The sequence below is a fragment of the Caloenas nicobarica genome, chromosome 3, assembly GCF_036013445.1.
Source record: "Caloenas nicobarica isolate bCalNic1 chromosome 3, bCalNic1.hap1, whole genome shotgun sequence".
NCBI lineage: Eukaryota > Metazoa > Chordata > Aves > Columbiformes > Columbidae > Caloenas > Caloenas nicobarica.
Window position 1 is genome coordinate 91,726,621 of NC_088247.1, and position 19,827 is coordinate 91,746,447.

The 19,827-nt window shown below is 40.6% G+C and overlaps 1 protein-coding gene across 1 annotated transcript in view; it reads left to right on the forward strand.

Moving 5' to 3' along the window:
- Window positions 1-226: 226 nt before the first annotated feature.
- The window catches only part of PLB1 (phospholipase B1), an 84,433-nt gene continuing 64,832 nt past the window's right edge, over window positions 227-19,827 (forward strand). The window contains exons 1-14 of the mRNA XM_065631676.1: window positions 227-275; window positions 4,631-4,668; window positions 5,804-5,867; window positions 6,315-6,373; window positions 7,851-7,891; window positions 8,765-8,808; window positions 9,788-9,872; window positions 10,409-10,460; window positions 11,635-11,721; window positions 12,193-12,255; window positions 13,631-13,713; window positions 16,280-16,358; window positions 17,000-17,104; window positions 18,665-18,757. Coding sequence (XP_065487748.1) covers window positions 227-275; window positions 4,631-4,668; window positions 5,804-5,867; window positions 6,315-6,373; window positions 7,851-7,891; window positions 8,765-8,808; window positions 9,788-9,872; window positions 10,409-10,460; window positions 11,635-11,721; window positions 12,193-12,255; window positions 13,631-13,713; window positions 16,280-16,358; window positions 17,000-17,104; window positions 18,665-18,757 — 942 coding nt within the window. The remainder of the gene's footprint in view (window positions 276-4,630; window positions 4,669-5,803; window positions 5,868-6,314; window positions 6,374-7,850; window positions 7,892-8,764; window positions 8,809-9,787; window positions 9,873-10,408; window positions 10,461-11,634; window positions 11,722-12,192; window positions 12,256-13,630; window positions 13,714-16,279; window positions 16,359-16,999; window positions 17,105-18,664; window positions 18,758-19,827) is intronic.

Below are 19,827 nucleotides of genomic sequence, written 5' to 3' on the forward strand. Positions count from 1 at the left end.
TTGCTCCTTTGACCCTTGGATGGCACAACTTATAAACTGGGGTTGCACGTGTCTTTGAAATAAGATATCGTTGTCACTTTGCTTTCCAAAGGTAAAGAGGCTAATAAATTTTATGGCTGCTGAGTTATCGACTTGTTAAAATATAAAGGAGGAAAGAGAATTTCTCTTTTCACAGCCTTAATGTCTGACAGCCCTCCAGGATTATCAATTCGTGGAGGCACTTATCATGAAGCTATTGTTAGGTCTGTTGTTCCTGTGGTTGCGCTCCTCAGAAGGTAAGTTTTGAAAATTTGTATGCAGTCTTTAGGAACATATATTTTCAGTTGTTGCAAAGTGGGTGTGTAGCAGGAGTCTTAGAAGCAGGATGAAGAAAATCTGTAAAACTGTGATCTTGCATGTAATTTTGGGTGTATTTGTTTCTGATTGAGAAACATGCATTGGTTTGTGCTGTTCTGGGGATGGACTGCATGTTAGGCAGGCACTGAGGCTTTCTGATTGGAAAAATATAATCAAATAATTAGATAACAGTGAGATCTGTCCCCAAAGAGCACAGAAATTCATGTAAGGTACAGAGGTTTTCCCTAAACTTGTATCTATCGTCATCTTCTTTTCAGTGGTAGAAGATTGTATGGATGTGTACTGGTATGCAGGGCATCGTTGTTCAGATTCCTGCAAATTTCAGGGTAAGGGGAGGCATTTGTTCCCTGTATTGGGTCTGTGAGGTCCAGATTTGGTGCCAGATGGCAGTTTTGTAGGTGCTGTAAGACTTAAAATGCTGTATATGTTTTGGCCTTATTGGCTCTGGGCTTCAGCTCTTTGCCTGTAAGAAAGTAATGATAAAGAGTAATAGTGCTTTACCTTTCTAGTAGGCTGTGAGGATAAGTATCTTCAGAGGATTATAAGGTGTTCTGATAAATAACTAAATGTTAGGAGGGTTTGGTTCCTAAAATAAACAGAAGAAATGATCACATTTGAGCTTTTTTAATTTTAGGGGAAAAGACACATGGTGTCTGCAGTTCCTGTGAAATCTTGATTTAAGAAAAAACTGTGGATTCATAGAAGCCTGTAAGAATTATTAGCTGAAACAGGTTAATTATAAGAGTGAGGGAGGTGTAGAATCTTTCTCTGAAATTTTGGGAAAATTGTCAGAAAAATACTTTCTTTTTCTTCCTTGTGATGTTGAGAAAATAAAGATAGAATTATTAAATGGTAGAGTAAAGGAGTAATTATAATATCAGGAGAAGCAGGAGTTTAAAAAAATCATCCTATGGAAAGCATAAATCCAAAGCAAACTAAGAAAACTAAAGAAAATGTGCTCTGGTAGGTTAAAATTTAATCAGCTAAGCCAAAAATGAATCTGGGGGGAAACAATGAATCATTGTTAAAGGAATGAAAACTAACAAATCATTTTTCACATACATCTGAAGCACGGAGTCTGGAGAGCTGACTGGTGTATAAAAGAAAGCTGAAGCCCAACAGAAAAACTAAATTAATTCCGCTCTTTTTTGGGGGTGTCTTCTGCAAAAGAGCTTAAAAAAGGCCTTGCCTTTCAGCACAGGGGACAAGCAGAGGGATGGTTGAATCCTTGAACAAATTGATAACAAATAGTAAAAGAACTGCCAGGATTAGATTATATCTACCCGAGGGAGAGAGTAAGCAGAAATACGAGCATGCCCATTGTATTGACTGTGGTGCAAACTAATTCTTGAATCAGCATTGATGTTGGGAATGGGAGATGGCAAATGTGAAACCAGTTTTTGTAATGCCTTCAATTTTAGGAGGATCTAGGCAAATGCAGCAGTAGTTGTATGAAAGCAGTAAGCTTGTCTTCTGCATTAGGCAAATTGGTGCTAGCTGTGTAAAGAACAGAGTGAACTGGCTCAGAGTAAATATGATGTAACAGGGGAGCTTCCCTGTGGAATTGATGAGGAAAATCCATGCCAATAGGCATGTGCCCATGAATCGATTATTCAGCTGGGATGTATTTGAATTTCTACAGATCTTTTGAGCAAGAGCTCCTAAGGAAGCTAACTGTCATGGTGTAAGGGTGATGGCACCTTTGTGGGCCCTTGGGTAAAAGCTGAGGGCTGAGGAATCAGATTGCAAACTTCCAAACTGTGAGAAGAGAGGGGAGAGAACCTGCAGAAGCTTGTAGTGAGCTGTGCCAGGATGTGTGCTCTCCGTGTATCCAGAAGTGATCTGGATAAGGGGGCACACTAGCTCGCTGATGCAAAACTATTCAGGAAGCTCAGAATGATAACTTAAAAGTAATATATATCACAGAATCACAGAATGTTAGGGATTGGAAGGGACCTCAAAAGATCATCTAGTCCAATATGGAGAAAACTTACTCTAGCTATGTGTGTGCTATGGTGAATTCTAAATCAGATGTTGCTTGGTCACAGAACGTAGCTGTCTGAAAACATCAGCTCAGTGTTAGCAACAGTCAGAGAGACAAAATATTTAGGAGTGAGGGAGAGAACATCATAGAAAACACATTTCTGCAGCTGTGTATAGGTCCATAGTTCACCTAGGTCTAGGCTTTTCATCTCAAAAAAGATGTGGAAAAACCTAGGAGGAGGATAAAGGGAAGAGTGCTCAGACTTATGAAACAACTTCTATATGATATTAAATAGACTGACTCTTTAGCCTGGAAGAAAGACGGGTGGATATATGGTAAAGACATACAGACATATACAAAATAATAAATTTTGTGGCAACAAGGGAATGACTACTCTTTACAAGAACAACAAGGAAACAGGTCAGGTTATTAACAAATGAGAAAGTACATTTTTTTTCAACACGTAACTAAATGATGAAGCACCTTTGCCACAGAACTTGGGGGAAAGCCAGAAGTGCGAAAGAGTTAGAAAAATGAATAGGCAAATTTATGCAAAATAGGCCTCAGGGAGTTCTTCAGCATTAAGTAATTGCTTACTCAGGGAGACCAACAGCATAGATAGTTGAGAGGATGGAGCATGGAAATTTACCTCTATTCTCCTTATTCTTCTCCTAAGCATCTGCATTTAGATGTTATCAGAGGCAGAATCCCAGATTAGACAGACCTTTAGTCTGACACAGAACGGTTATTCTTAAATCTTTGAAATGTTGAGAGACTGTTCCCTACTCCCTCCCACATCCCCAATCCTGGAAACTGGGATTGGGCCCTCTTTCTCCCTCAACGTAGTCTGTGGACCCATTCAAAAACATAGTTGAAATTAGTGTTAAAATTCTCAAAGATATTGAGTTTCTACAACAGATTTGTGTAACGCAGATGAGTCCTTCATTGTGTGTGCCTCCAGTTTCTCAAACAACAAACCTGGGGTTCTGGTTATCATCCCGAGTAAAGCATCATCTGAAAACATGGATTGAGCAGGCATGTATTTTGAAGAAAATGTCATGCAACAGCCAGGCAGCAACTGTCTCAACTTTATACTGAGTACAGTAAAAATAATATAAATTTGCAAATAGCTCATGGCTGAAACCTAATTTGGAGTGGGGGGTGGGGAAAAGATGCATGGAGGTTGCTGACAGTTATTGAAGATGGTCACATAGTGTGGCTCATGAGGGGCTGAGGTGGTCATGGGGAGCAGTGGTGGCTTTCTGCCACCGTGCTGACCTCTGCTTGCTCTGGTACCCGTGTCCTCAGGCGCTGCCCAGAGCCCCCTGCTTGTGCCAGGCACGTCACCTCCTTGCAGTGTGAGCACTGCTGGCTGTCCTACACCCAGGTGTATCTCACCTGGTGGGCTGAGCTGGCTCTGCATCTCCTCTGTCTTTGACATGGCAAGAAAGATGTATAAGCAGCAGGACTAAATATGTCAGAAGGAGCTCCTGGATGTTAAAAGACAGTTATTCTGAGCACAGACAGACTTGTTTTGAAATGTGCTGGATGCTGATGGCTTCAGTGGAGCAATCTGTGAGCATGCTTTGAAGTCCAGCTGAGGATCCAGACCCAGACTTTGAGGCTACCTTTGTGGAGATTTTGGGATTAATCCAAGTCTATGCTCATAAATCCAAGTTTATACTCAAGGAAAGAGAATAATGTTTACTGAAGTAGCCACAGGCATGACTTCTGGCACCACAGGCTATTTCATCAGTCAACACACTATACTGAGAGAAGAAATTGCAGCTGTTTCTGAATCACTATGGTAAACTCACAACAGTGTGGTGTTGCTCTCTGGCTGTGGAAGGTGTAAACTAATGTAAATCGTTCCTTTCTAAGGAGTTCCACCTTGTACATGTTCATATTATATTACTCTAAATTTAGACAGAAGACTGCTACAGCGATATATGAAAAGGACTGAAGAGCAAAACCAGTAGAAAAAGCCTGTGGAGGCTGAGGTTGGTTGAGGAGATCCACAAGCAGTCCATAATCTGTCTGTATGACTTCATTGTGTTCTGCTAATTTCAACAGATGTCATCTTCTTATAATAATTTAAAGGCTTATTCTAGTATAACAAAAGCTAAGAAAATATGTTTGGTTGCTGGGATGAACCTTATCTTTGGAAAGCAGAGCACAGGAGAAAGACGGCTCCTTTCAGGGTTCTGTGGTTTTAGGTATATTAAGTTTTCTGAAGTGTTTTTCTAAGGTAAAAAAAGTACCACAATTCATTCTTTTAATGTTTTTAAGGTCATGCAGATCATCTGGAAGAACAGGGGAAACTAAAGGTAAAGTACAACTACATCTTTATCTTTTTTTCCTTTTTTCACTACCTATCATCACCTCCCTGGCTGTTGTTCCCTCTGAGGCAGGCAGAAGAAGAAAAAGTAGGGCTTGATGCTCTAAACTCTTTGATTCTGCAAAAAATAAATGCAAAGCAAATGACTCAGCAATGTGATACTGCAGCTGCAAGATTACAATACCCAATCAGGAAATAAAGGTTTCTCTAAGCAACGTTTGTTATTAGGTTGCATATCCTGTACGTAGACTGACTGTGGTTAGCACTTGTTCCTAGATGCTCAGTTGCTCTTTTAGAAACACAGAGATTAAACTCTGCCTTGCACTATAATGGTGCAAAGTGTGTGCACCATTGAAGTCCTCCACCTGGGAACTGTGGTGGCCCTTGTCGCCGTATGGATTTCACCTGTATGTAGTAGTGGTGGACATCTAGCCAAACATGGTCATAGTGATGAGGGAAGATCCCCAGGGGGGTTGTCTTTCCCCTGTCTTGAAAGTACTGGATGTTGGACCATACCTACAGTCAGCATGTAGGAGAGCATTAAATAATGTTCCTAGTGGTACTGAGCGCTCTCTCGTGCTGAGTGAAAAACATCACTTGTATCCTTGCCCCAAATGCAACTTTTTTCTTTCTTCTTCTTCCCCTCTTCAGTGGTTTCTGTGATCACATGGGAATTTTGCCAGTTGCAGAGGACCCAGAATTGGTTCATTCTGCCTTTCCTGTTGCATATTGGAGATGTAGCTTTTTGTCGTGAATGTTGGGTGCCCCCTGGCACATGAAGGTGTGTGCAGTAGCTGTCCTTATGACTCTTCCAGATTAAGCTCTTGCTGTTTGCAGCAAGGGATGTAACAGATTGTGTTCAGCACATTTCGTTGTTTGCTCAGGCCTGGTTCTGTGACAATCAGTAAGAAAACTGAGGAAAAAGTATCAAGTTTTGGAAAAGTAGATTTGACGATGCAGCTGTCCAGAACTGCATTCCCATGTATTTCTAACAGAGGTGTAATTGTTCTTTAAAGTTGTTGTTATATGACTAAGAGCTTGGTACTGTTTGAGACAGGGCTCCCCTGCTTCCACAAATTTATTAGATCTAAGCATTCAACCATATTTATGTGTTTATGTCAAAGGCTCTAAGAAGCTTCCAGTTTTCATGTGAGCAGGCGATGTTACCCAAGACCCCTTCCTCTTCAGGTTTGTAGTTTGCTATTATCCTTGTAGAGGCTTTCCTTCCCAAAATTATTTGAGAACGGGATGCTGGAGAAACCGGTTGTTTGAGAGGATGTACAATGGGGCTAAAGTGGCAGTAGGCTCAACAAACTCCTTAGTTTTATCTTATGTTCATAATTACTGTGCTACCTCAGTTTCTTCAGCTGCTAATTGAGGATGCCACTATCCCTTAAATCACTCACAGCAGTGTTTTGTGATTTCTTCTTGTTCAACGGCTGAGCATTTTGGTGCATCTAAGCACCCAAAGTATTTACTGAACACCTGAGTAAAGTTTCTCATCCTCTGTGACTTAAAACTGTCAGTTGGAAAGATCAGTATAGACTTCTTATGCTTTAATCATTTTTGCTGGGTTTTAGTATACTGCTGAATGTGATTTTCGTTCAAAGTTACTGCTCTTTTTTTAACCTACAGTTCATGCTCTGAGGCCAGCTGACATAAAAACAGTCACTGCAATAGGAAGTTTGCAAAGAGTAAGTACAAGCGGGAAGTGTGCTGAATGTGACCCATTTCCCTCCTTGTGATGATGAAGTGAGCTGATGATGTAGTTTGGGGTCCAGTTAGGGCGTTTAGGACTTGAATATTTCCACAAGCATCAAAGGCTTCTGGTGAAAAATGACTGGAAATATCTGCTGTTCATTGTCCCAGTATACCCTGAGTCTAAAAATAGACAGGTGACTTCGTGCAGGAGGAAATGTGATCACAGTGCTGTTGCAGAGAACCACGATGTTTCATTAGAGTGTTTGGATTTTCCTATCAATGAGCATAACAGGTCTAATAACTGGAAGAAGAAGCTGGGAAAATTCAAACTGGAAAAAAATACAATTTTGCTGATCACCATCAGAACAAATTATCAAGAAATGGAGTTGATTTTCCACCATAGAGTGCTTTACATAGAGACTGCTTTCCTATCTAGAAGACAGAAGCTCTAGAATAATTACAAAGATATTCCTCTGATGTATAAATCACTGGACTATGTTCTCCTGCCTGTTCTTATACGGTCAGATTTGGATGATTTTTTTTACTTGCCTTAATAGTTGGAAGTAACTACCTGAAATAGATTTATTGTCCAATTAAAAGCATTTAACCACAATTCTCAGGCTTTGAGGAAGTACAGAAATGCTCATTGGGCAAAAATTGGTAGCCATTGCTGGCGCTACAACTGCAAAGAAATTGAGGAGATTCTCCCTTATCACAAAATAACTTTCAAATTTGAGGTAGTATTCAGCAAGATATAATACATTTCCTTAGGATGAAAGCTCTCCATTAGAAAATCAGCAGTCCTGGACTCCTTGTGATTACCTCCCTCTTCGGAAGAAAATAATTGTTCTAAAGGAAAAGGTCCTTCACCCATTTCAGACACACAGCCCCTTAGAGCAATTCTTTTTCTGCTTATGTCTCTGCTTGTGGATGGTGCCATAGAAAAACATATAAGTTATTTTCTTTTAAGGAATGTCTGCTTGCTTAGAGCAAACATCTCTGTCACTGTCTCTTCTACAGAGTCTTTGATATCAATGGAGTTCCTCTGTTTATATCAAGGGTCTTTTTTAACAGACACCATACTGGCTGAGTGCCATAGTTGTATGTTGTCTACATGACTTCAGGTCATGTCCCTTGTTGAAAAGGCATAGATCCAGAGAAATTTGGTACAGAACGGCATTTTGTTTGACTGAATTTGAGTTCAACTAGTCAAAATTTATTTTATACCACACATAATAAATTCATTAATGAAAGCAGTAATTAAGAAAAGATTGCCAGACTACGAAAATTTGCTGTAATAAGGACGCTCTGGAACATAATTTGAATCTGTGAGTAACTGCAAGACAATGGAGAAGAGTGTGTAGAAAACAGTACTATCTGTAACAAGTGTGGAATATAGAAGGGAAACAGGGTATGTAGAGCTAGTTTACATTTTGCTTAATGCTGTACTTATTGCCTCCTTGCTCACAGACACCAGGATCTGGCATACATCCTGAGGATTTACTCCAAAGGTAACAATTAATTGTTAGCATTCATAAGTGTAATGATACTAATTTATACACTAACACAGTGCAGGAATTAGACCTAAGCAATTATCATTGTTTTCCAGAGAGGAGGAAAAAGTCTATGTGAAATATAAAGGATTTTGAGACACTGGATCCTTCCCCATTTTTAGTTAACATAAATTCTTTGTGCTTATGCAAGATGTGGAACACCTTAGGGCTGCAATAACCTTGATTAAGAATCATTGCTACATGATGAATCCTAGGTAGTAAATATCGTCATCCACTAGTTAGAGACCAGAAAGCAGAGATTTATCAAAGCAAAGAACGAACCGAGGAGTCCTGATATCCTGCCCTCCACTTGAATGATTTCCAGTGCTTCACAGACAAGTCTTACCCAGTTTTCTTCTTTCATGCCACTTAACAGATCTAAATCGCTGTGTGAACGTGGCTAAACTTTGTGGATGCAAGTCTGTGTAGCTCTTTTGAGTCATAGCATTCTAGATGAGGATTTTGCCCTGCACAGACGAACTTTAAGATGACTAATTTTTTTAAATGGTTGCACAAACATCTGTGTCCACTTGTATGCAGGTGCTGACAGAGAGGTCCATGCATTATTTGTATGTATGCATAAGCACAATTACTGCAACATGCAGAGTGTATAGAGACAAAAAAACCCCAAACAGTATTCTTACTCAGCAGTAGCTGATGACATGATGGTTTCGGGGAAAGAAAGACCCCATTCTTAATTTCAGCAGCTGCCATGAATACACACTCTGAGCTGTAGTGTAGCTAATAAGGAGTGGAGGCTGTGCTGTAACATAATTTTTCTTTGAGAAACAGAGTAACAGCAACTTCCTGTTTTCTCTTCCCTTTCTATAGCACAGGAAAAAGCCTCCTTGAAGTAACCGTGGAAACTTTAGCAGGTGCGTCTTGCCGTCACACTGAAACTCGAGCAAATCGATTGAATGGTGCACTGAGAGGACCTCCAATGTTTTGCTGGGCTGTGGAGTGGGTGCAGCAGAAGCACCCCACAGGGGTGTAAGGGAAGCCTGAGGGATGGTGTATGTGGGGGACACGAGTACTGCCAGGCTGGGTTATCTGTGCTGGCTTTAGAGAGACTGTCCACATAGACAGTGTGAAGCAGCGGCACCACAGACTGCTGTAAGAGTCCTAAATGCTCAACAGGGCTTTTGGGGCTGCTACTGCTACCCATGCCACAGTCTCTGCTGGTCTGTGCTTGCTGCCCATATTAGCCCAGTGAAATCTTGTGTGGGTTTGCCTGTCCAATACTCTTTCCACTGCTGTGTGTTCAGGATTTATGCTGGGGCTGGCACAGGTGCACCAGAGAGGTGAATTCATCACCTATTAGCTGGTTCCAGCTGGGTCTGAAGGCAGCCTTGACTTACTTGAAGGGTGTTGCAAATAAAACCTTCAGGTCTACCAAAATGCTGAATTGGGTAGTGGATGGCTCCAGGGTCCTCCCCTCCAAATATTCTTCCTAGTGTCTTAACGTCACCTCCATTTCCCTGTGAAAGGGATTTAAAACCTGGCAACTCCTCAGTGTTTCAGGAGGCTATCTCTGGGTAGCGCTTCTCAGCAGCTTCATTTCTACAGTTGCCTGTATTTAAATCCACCTACACTACTTGTGGCTGACAGGTGAGATGGGGATGGAGGTTTCTGACCTGAGTCTGGAGGTGAACTCGGACATCAGACCTCCAGAAGGCGAGGAGCAAAACCAGCAAGAATAGCTGCCCAGGGGCTCAGGCATACTTTATGTGCCTGCCCAGAGATCCTCAGGCTTTACCTTTTTCTGGCTGTTTTAGTTTAGTTGTGTTTATAGCGAAATTGCAGAGTAGCAGTCCCTTGTACACAGAAATTGCCTAATACGTGTATGTCATTCAGCTCTCATTAGCAGTTTTAATCCCTCGGTCCTACACCAGTCTCCTCTGCCTGGCACAAAGGGAGTGACATCAGAGAGTCAAGCTGTGTAAGTCTGGGAGGGGTTTGGCTGGGCAGTTCATTTGTAGCTGGAAAGGTGGAGTGTGGAAGCCTTTGATGCTGGAGCACTTCACTGGACACAGAATATGTTCAGTACTGGCAGAGGCTGCACAGACACTCTGAGGACAGACTCTGCCACTGTGGCTCAATTGTCACCTCTCAGAAGCAGGAAGACCAAAGCCCACTGTGCACTTTTGGGGGTATGAATCATCTGACTTCACATCAGGTTTCCCCTCTTTATAGCTGCAAAGCAAATTTTTGGGCTCAAATAGAATGAGAGGTGTGCCTACCAACCTGTGTCTGCTGTTTTCATCAAAATGCACATGTCTGAAAGTGAGGTACTTGAATATGAGCTAATCATCCCAGGCTGTCTGTGTAGCACAGAGAAGTGTCTAATCTTAACACTATTAGGACAGAAAAGACTAATCCCACCTGAAGTCTCAAATGTTGTTTGATTTAACGGTAAAAATCAGCCAAAGCTTTACCCTTACTGATGCCTTCATAGTTTTTCTTTGTGCTTTTCAGAGACCTCCTGAACCAAACTGAAGAAATAGTGAAGCTCATGAAAGAGAATAAGGTTTGTTTAAAACACAGAACGATCCAGAGAGCTTGGTGTTGAAGCAGAAAAAGAGAGAAATGTGATTAAATACTTTAAGCAGCATTCAGAAGTTTATTCAAAATAGCAAATGCCATTTCTTGAGCTTAACGGACTTTGGTCTTTCTGTTGTAAATAAGAATCAATTTTGTACCTTTTAAGTACAGAGTTTTATTCTTGAAAGTATCCCACCTGGTTTACATTTGTCAGAGTGGCTGAAGAACTTGGTAGGGAAGCCAATATGCTTTTTTTTATTGTCGTTTAAGGATGTGAGACCTCTGCTAGCTACACTCTGTAACTGTGCCAGTGTTTCTGAGAAGCCAACCCCTAATAATAATTCTCAGTATTTGTCTCTTCAGTTTCCTTTTGGTCTTTTAGTACCATATTGTCAAAAAAGGGCAGTAAAGACCTAGATATGTTTTGGCTGATCTTGGTGGTTGATGCTGGTGAGAGCTGAATTATCAGTTATGGTTGAGTGCTTTGTAAATCCCAACCTGGAGTTTTATACATTCCTTTTTCTTCTATTCTTAACCCCAAGGCATGTTATTTTGTAAAATGTTCTTGACATAATGGGAAAACGTAATTATCAAGGTGATTCTGCTGTTGCCTCTTTGCTCTACAGGGAGCCCATTGGACTGTTTGTACATGAATTTCACATACATTTTTGTGGAACTGAATGGTTCTGACCAATGCTCTTCAGGGTCGGCGACAACCACCTAGTAAACATAGCACAGCTGAGCAGGGCTCTAGCTCTCAGGTTTTTGCTCCAGTCTTCTTTCCACTAGTGTGACTTGGTCTCAGCAGTTCAGGAATCCTGTCATCAAGCTGCAACAGTGAATGAAAAAAGCAGCACCAAGCTCTGTGCTAAACTGTGCATGCTCATCTTCTTCAATAGGCTCTCCAATAGCAGCAGCAATTTCTGGCTCTAACCTAAGCCTTTTATGGGTGTGCGTTTAATTTTAATTGCAGCATTTGCTGCCTAACCATCCATTTGCTGTCTCCTCTAGGGAAAAGCTGGGTGGCTTGTCAAATGGAAGTGATCAGGGTGGCTGGGGCTGAGCCATGGACATTGCCAGAGCAAATCTTGTATGAGAAAGGAAAATAGCAAACAGGTCTCTTATCATCCTATTCCTTTCAATATTTTTTTTTCTCCCAGATGATGGACTTCCAAAATGACTGGAAACTGATCACAGTTTTTTTTAGTGCTGAAAACCCATGTTCTTCCTGTGCCCCCACAGAAGTGGTAAGCTTTTCATGGGGTGGTTTAGCAGTCAAGGCAGGTGGTTAAGACACTTTCCCAGGCTCTACTTGCTGCCAAAGTGAACCAAAGGAGTAGTTAGCTCCAGGAGTTTTGGAGTGGCCCTATCCAGTGATGTAAGATCTGGGCACATGATGTGTGTTGTATTTATAAACATGTGCACTTAATTTGTGACCCTAAGTCTGAGATGCCTTAGTAGAACAACTCTTTTTCCACCTTCAAGTCTAAAGTTACTTTTCTTCCCCATCCCTGTCTTTTTTTAATATGTTGTATAATTACAGGCAGTTTAATTACAATACTAGTTCCACACCTTTTTCTTGGTGCTGTCTAAGGCTGGATCTAGAATATAGTGGTTGTTGGTAACCCTTCAGTACACAGCTCAACGCTGTGACTTTTAGCAAATTGATAACTTTTTTTTTCTACTGGTTTTGATGGTGTTTCTCATTTCATTTACAGAAGAACTGCATATTGGACAACCTGGAAAAACTTAAAGCTGTCTTGGATTTTTTGTATAAAAAGGTAAGATTTATTCATTAACCCTGATTCCCTTTTTGTGTGTGTGTGATTTTTTTTTTTTTTTTTTTTTTTCCTCCCCACCCCCTCTTTTTTTTTTTTTTTTTTTCCTTTCCTCCAGTGTCCCTGACTGGGCTAGGACTTGTACCACTGTTCAGGTGACTTAGAACATGAATCTCATTGGCTCCAATCCACTGGCTCCATTCATTGTCACTAATTGTTTTATTTGTGCTTTTAAAAAGTTGATGCATACAAACAAGAAGGACAGATGGTTAACTGCTTGGTTTCACAATACAAGCTGATATACCACTTGGTCTTTTTTTTTTTTTTTTTTACTGTGATTTTTGTGAAAAATGGAGTACATTCATCTAGGTCTGAAAGTCATATTTAACAGGGCTGTTTGTGGAAAATAACTGATATCTAATTACTGGATGTGTAGAGCCACCTAGGCAGTAAACAGGCTGCTAACTACTTGGTGACGACTTTTACAGACCAGGGAAAACACCAATTAAAAACATGTATAAAGGCTCTTTATTCCTATTACATGTTTATTTTAAGATCTCAGCATTTCTAAAGGTTTTCTAGCTGACTGAGCTACAAATTGTCTGCTTATCTAAGATGGTGTCTGGGAAATGCTCTGTACTATATCTTAGTCTGCTAACGAATAGTAGACTAGATGCAGACAAATCAGTACTAAAGCAGACAATTAACTGTTTATCAAAGTATATCAATAGCATCTTCCAAAAATTTTATTTTGCTGGATTGGTGTCCTGAAGGGTATTCTAAACCTGGTACAGTTCAAATACATCAGGCCACAACCACTTCTTTTTTTCAGACTGATTTCAACTAATGCTGTGTATACATAAAGTTCCACCCATGCATTCTCTTCAGATTCTCCCTGTTATTATTTCTATAATCTGTTTATGAGCACTTGTAAAAGTGAAATATTATTATGTAAATGGGAAGCTGCTTTTTGCTCAGGGGAGAGGTGAGGTGGGATGCATGAGCACTTGTGCTATTATACAGGACACTTCATCCTCAGCTTTGCATTGGTATGTTGCCACAAAGATGGTAGTTCCTAGTTCATTTGAGCTCGATTTAGTTATCTGGTGGCCACTTCAGTTAGTAAAAGGAATTGCTAGTTCTTGGTCAAGAAGACACAGTCACAAGTGCTTAGCAAATGATGACTGTTATTCTATATGGCAGGCACAGGAGCAAGGTTCAGGATGGAATTGGCAAAGACTTAGATCATTGATTTTAGGCAGACAGAATCTCAGACCAGAGGTAACACATGAAGCCGTAGACGTAATTTACTATTATCGCTCCTTGCTGATCTTTAATTGCAAATATATCACGGTTCATTTTTACTTTATTGCTGCAGGTTCCCAAGGCCTTCGTAAATCTGGTGGATGCCACTGAGGTCACAACTTCCTTTCTTTCATGCCAAGATTACAATAATAGCAGGTAACAGAGGTTTTTTTATATTCTTGACAATGTCTCCTGCTAGTGTTCAGATGGGTAGCTATGTATATAGAGAGACTTTGTAACTGAGGTAGAGTCTTCTGAACAGTTTTTCTGTCCTTAATGCAAAAGTATATAAAAGATTTTTAGGTCTCCACTTTGTTTCTGATAAACTCTCTCTGCAAGGCATATTTTTACCAGAAAGAGTAGGTGCTTTTAATCCTGCCAACTTTTGATATCATAGGTTTAAATATTGCACACAATGGCTGTGGTGGATGGACCTTGGCCAGTGGCCACAGCTTCTTACTTCCTCCTTTACCACCCTCCAGCAGGACAGGGGAGAGACTAGGAAGAACGAAAGCAAGTAAACTCATGAGTTAAGATAAGGCAGTTTAATAGTTGGAAAGAAGAGAGGGGGAAAATAAGTTACGCTCACCACGTGCTACGAGTGGAGCAATGTCCAGGCAGTCTCCAAGTAACAGTGACTCCATCCCAGCCAGACCCAGTACTGTGAGTATGGTCACAAGACTACGCCTACCCCCAGCTCTTTAATCACTGCTACTTCTGCCCTGCAACTCTCAAGTCAAACTCTGAAGGCTCTTTAAAAGTTCCAGTTTCTAGGTGTCAATGTTCACAAAAGGAATAAGTGGTCTTAAAGCACTTTGTTAGGCTGTGTGAAAGCTACCACTTGGGCTTATGGTATGGCAGGGTGGAGGACATCTAACTTATCAGTTCCTTATGGTAACTGCATGCCTTGATGCTTTCATCCATGTCCCACTCTCAGTACCTTGTAACAAAAGTATGAGTAGCTTGTGTCCCAATTTAGTATGGAGTAGGAGTGCACACATGAACAGTTATGATGGAGTAGTTTGCCACTGATGAGACTACACTCCATCTTACTCCACAGCATTTTTTTTCCTGTGCCCATGGCATAAGACACTCTATGTACTAATATATTCATCCCAAAGTGTTTCACAGGCTTCACATCTATACAAGGTGGGGAGGCATTCTATCAGTCAAGGAAGGGGTCTGGCTGCTGCATAACCACGTGCTTAACAACAAGTATGCGCAAAGGCGAAGCTTTCCTTGTCAAAAGTGACCGCATGGAGCATTTTAGCTTATTTCTTGTGCACAGGCACTGAGGAGAAAAATATGAGACAGATGAGAGGTGGAAAACATGAGTTTAGGAAAATGGGTCTTGCCATATATTGAAGGCCTTAAAAATAAAATGAAATAAATATTTTCTTTTTCCTGAGGAATTTTAATATTTCCTCTTCAGTGTAGGACAATTTGCTTTCTTGTTACATTTGCTCTTGTAGCTGTGCACTTGCTCTTGAACAGTTCTACTAGCTTGCAGGCCTTGTACTTAAGTGTTTGATAAACTTCTGGGTTCATCTCAGTCTCAGATCATCTCCCAGATAAAGGTATCAGCATTTGGCTACTAAGTCTTAATTTTGAACTGTGCTTTGAAAGAAGAACATAAGCACATACCAGAAGATGAAATTTCAAGTGTCTAAGAGCTGACGCTACTAGTCCCATGTCAGTACGTAAATTTAGACATTGAAGTTTGGGACATAATTGGGATTTAAAGCCACTTCCTTCATTAGTTTCTTACTAACTGGAAGTGTTATCTGGACTAAAATTGGTGTGTGAACCCATTTTTAGGCATATAACTCTTAATGTACTGCATGAGGTTCTCAGATGTCTCTCTGCTTATCTGCCTGTTAGGCTTGGATAAGATTTTGGTCCCAAATTCAAATTTCTTTTACCTACCAGCAGCGATAAAAGCATTTTAACAGAAAATATCCATTTTATAGGTTTAGCTAGAGTTCTGTGAAAAGGTGAGAGAGTCTAATTCTTACAGATACTTATTGCTTACATCTGCAAACCCCACAAAAAGGTTTCTCAGATTCCAGCCCACCTAGCCATTTTCAGCTGAGCGTATCTTTCCTGGAAGCAGACTAATATCAAATGTATCTTTTTTTTGTTCCTGTCTACAGCCCTGGGAGAAGGGCCGAGTTTTCCATCCAGCTGCAGAAATGCGCAGTATGCCTATCTCTTCTTGCAGGACAGAAATTTGGCCGAGATTGTTCAGCTGCCTGACGGTGCCTGGTGATCCTTTAGCATATATAAACTTCTGCAGCATTGAGCTTCCATCCACATTTCTAGATGGAGGTCTTGTCGTCAAATACTAAGTCAAAAGTTCCTGTGGAAGTGTTTGTGTTCAGTTTTCCTCTGTGACTATAGAGAGGGAAACAGCAGAAATCTAGTGCAGCAGCTATTTTAAGCCTGAGCATGCTGCTAGCTTGTGAGACCCTGTGCTAATCCAAGTCTGGTTTATTTGTCACCTGAACAGGTTTTTAAACCACAGAAGCAATTCAGAGGTCTGGACGTGGAAGTATATATAATGCTATATTTACGTCAAAAATTAGGATGTTTTATGTAGCTTTCTCAATATATGCAACAATTTCATTGTCAGTATATGCCTGTCAATGGCTTAGAAGAGTTCATGCTCTTTGTCTTATCAAAAGTTCACAATGTCTTTCATGTTTTTCAGTCTTTTTGGCAGCAATCCAGGCAGGAATGAATGCAATCGTGTTGATGAACACTCCACATTAGAAGATAACATATTGAAGTGGTCTTATCAGGTATGGCATATTCTGTGTTGCTTGGCTCTTGCGTTGCTAGATGTGCGTATCCATTTTCCAGATTGGACTGAAGTGAGGAATTAAGGAAGGAATAGCAGTGAGAAAGATGAGTAACAGCCTTTTTACCACATGTCCACAGCAATCCTCACCCCATTTCTTACATCGGGAATATCGGAGATAAGTTCTTTCTATACCTGAGTGACCGTAGTATCGCAGTTTCTAATGACTACATAGCTTTTGGCGACCTAGGATCTGTCATATCCCATTAGAGAAATGATCCATCTTGTCCAGTTAACTTGCTACATGACTTAGGGCAAACTGTATGTTAAGGCAAAAGCAGTTGTGCTGGAATCCCTTTTAAAAATTACAGGGAAGCAATAAGCATGACATCTCAACACCTTGCTAAGCTTGCTGCTCTTTCAAAGAAATCAGCATAGCTTTCTTATAGCTACAAGGATTTTCCTATTATTTTGTAAGAAGATTTCATTATATTGCTGTCTTTGTTCTGGATTACATAATTTGATTATTGTGGTTTATTAGGGATGGGGATAATCTTAGTTCACTTTAAGCCCTGACAAACTGCACATATATTGCACTCTCTACCTGATAGTACTCATCTGCTTAAATGGTTGTCTATTCAGGATGGTTGGGAAAAACTTCTGAAATCTGAAAGGTATGATCAAAAGGATGACTTCACTGTTGTTCTTCAGCCATCTCTCCAAGAAACAAACCTGCTGCTCAGACAAGTGAGTAATATTGAGTTGCTTAATTCTTTCTGCGTGGCATCTGCTGAGACTGAGTGCAATATTCAGCTGGCTCTTTCCTGTCTAGGCTGTGTGTAATTCAAACAGACAAGGGTAGCCAGGCACATGCAGAACACACCTCAGGATCCGACGCAGAGGTCTTGAGAGCAGAGTTTGCTTTGAACAGTGTCAGTCAGAGATCCTGTGGTTGGTTGGTTTGTTTTGAATGCTATGCTCCAGGAGAAATCAAGTCATGGCACCTCTGTAGATTAGATCATGAGTGTCTGGAAATTGTCAGTGCTGCTAATTTTTCCATATATTTTTCTACTCATCAGGTCATTGATCCCTGATTATTCTCATGTGTGTTTGGAAACAAAGGCAAAAAGAGGGTAGCAAGAAGTATTTAAAAATAGATACAGGGGAAAAAAGACACAGGTTTTGTAAACTGTGTTGGAAAATAAGTTAGTTCTCTGCAATTAGATTAAAGATATCTGGGAAACTGGGAATTAATTTTGTCCAGATTTTGTATCTTGTATAACCAGTGGGGAATGAATATAGATAGGGTTGCCCCATCAGACATGATTTTGCCACAAGTTATCTTTAAAGGGAAGTTCAGAGGTCAAGGTTGCCTGATACCTGGCAATGAAGAAGGAATATATTACTTCCTATATAATTGTTTGCTCAGAGCGACGTATCAAAATCTGACACATAAGATTAGGTGGTTATTTGTAAAACAGACTGATGGTGAGTAATGGTCTGGCTCCTGGGAATCACAACAGCTCGTTGAATTTGTGGTAATTCCATTGTTGCCCTCGGCCAAGTATGAGAACCAGGTTAACTGAGAGAAGAAATTTGTCTTCCAGGAAGGTTGAGGTCTGCTGTATTGCAAAATCTTCCTTTACTGCTGGATCGTCTTTTGCCAGGCTTGTTTTGTCAATGGCTGGTCCATATACAAATGGCAGACTTTTAGCTTTTATGAAGTCGCTCTTTCTCTTAGTAAATTGCTCTGTTGTTGCCTTAAATGCCATCTTGTGTTACAGGTGGATTTTTAATTTCTTCTGATTTGTGGTACACCTGCAGCCCACCATGTGCAATATTCCAAACTATTTAAACAGCTACTTTCTTTTAAAAATAAGTGTGAACTCTTAAGACAAATTCTGCATGCTTCCACTTTTTGAATGCATGTAAGTGTTAGCTAGAGAAGTGTTGTTTATTCCAAACCATTCATGTGATCACATCTCCGTGTCTCCCTGATCTCCTGTATGCTACTCTTGTGATTGTGCTTTGTTGCTACTCTGGTGGTCGGGTCCTGTTGACGTGCAGTCTCTTCACTGCTGCCTTGCAGTGGTAGGTACAACAATCACTTACAAGAACAGTATCTGTTCTGTCTTGATGCACCAGCAGCAACTAAGGTGAGCAACAAGTGGCTTAATGAGAGTGGCAGAGATTGATATTCTTGTGGATATGAATATTGTTTTACAGAATTGGACCTTTTGTGGCTGAATGTTTCATCTTTCCATACACTTTAAGTGTTTTCTCATGCTAAAACACTTTCTCTTTCAGGGCAGGAGTAGTTCCATTACCACATCAAAGGTGCAACTGGAAACTCTGGAAGAAGATTATACTTTGATGGCCATGGGCCTATGGAACAACATGGTGAGCAGTACCACAGGCGTTGTTGCTTACTGGACTTAGTACGGATGCCTGGTAGCAACTCCAGACTAGCCAGGCTTTGAGTAGCACAGAGGGAGGGAAAGGAAGAATACAGGAAAGAAACATCCCAGGACTGCTACCCTCAGCTGTGCACAGACTGCTCTCAAATGATGCTAAATGCTTTACACTCCCAAGGCAAACCTCTTGCTGTTCTGTGGCTGCTACTTACTACCAAGACCTTTTTAGAAAGATTTCCAAAGTAGCCATGTGGGAAGTTTCAGGGAGTAAATGAGACCCTTTTTTTGTTAGTCTCCCCTCTGTGACAGTGGCACAGTGACAACGGAGGCTTGTCCTAACCTGAGACTATAGTGACTATAGTCTTCTGTTCCCTCTGTCCTTTATCTATCCCCCTCTTTACTAATGAGTTTTATAAGGTCGTCTCCTTCTTAACCACCATCCTTCTGCCACTGTTACTCATAGTAAAAAGGTGATAGACAGCCTTGAGGAGCTCCTATTGCTTCCTCAAGAGCTGGATGTCCTACCCAGCTAAGGAAAGCCTCCATGGTGCCTCCTAATGAGAGGGAGAGTGTGTCTGAAAGAAACATGGATTCTCTGACCCACTCAGGCTTGAACATGATGACCACTTTTGTAAGGGGCTGTTTCCTTCTGTAGGCTTGAGCTGCCGACACACAGAATTTGTGTGTATGATCGAGTGGATGCACATACAGCTGGAGGGGTTTGCATTTTAAAATTGATGATGGCAGCAAGTAAAGAAATGGGAGTTGTTTTTCAATATGAATGAGATGAAAAACAGGTGCATGGTTTTGGACTCACCAGGCCAAAGTAGGATGTTACTGCTTAGTGCATATTATGTTTGGATATTCCCTGATATCAGTAGGTTTTGATAAGATGTTGATTTTAGTATTCCTTCTGACTTAGAAGCTTTCAACATTTTCTGCTTTTTTCTTTTTTTCCTAATAACCTTCTTATAACATGTATAACCATTGTTTTTTAAAAAAGAATCTGCAATGGCCAGTTAAGTTAGATTAGAGATAAGACTTTTTTTTTTCTTG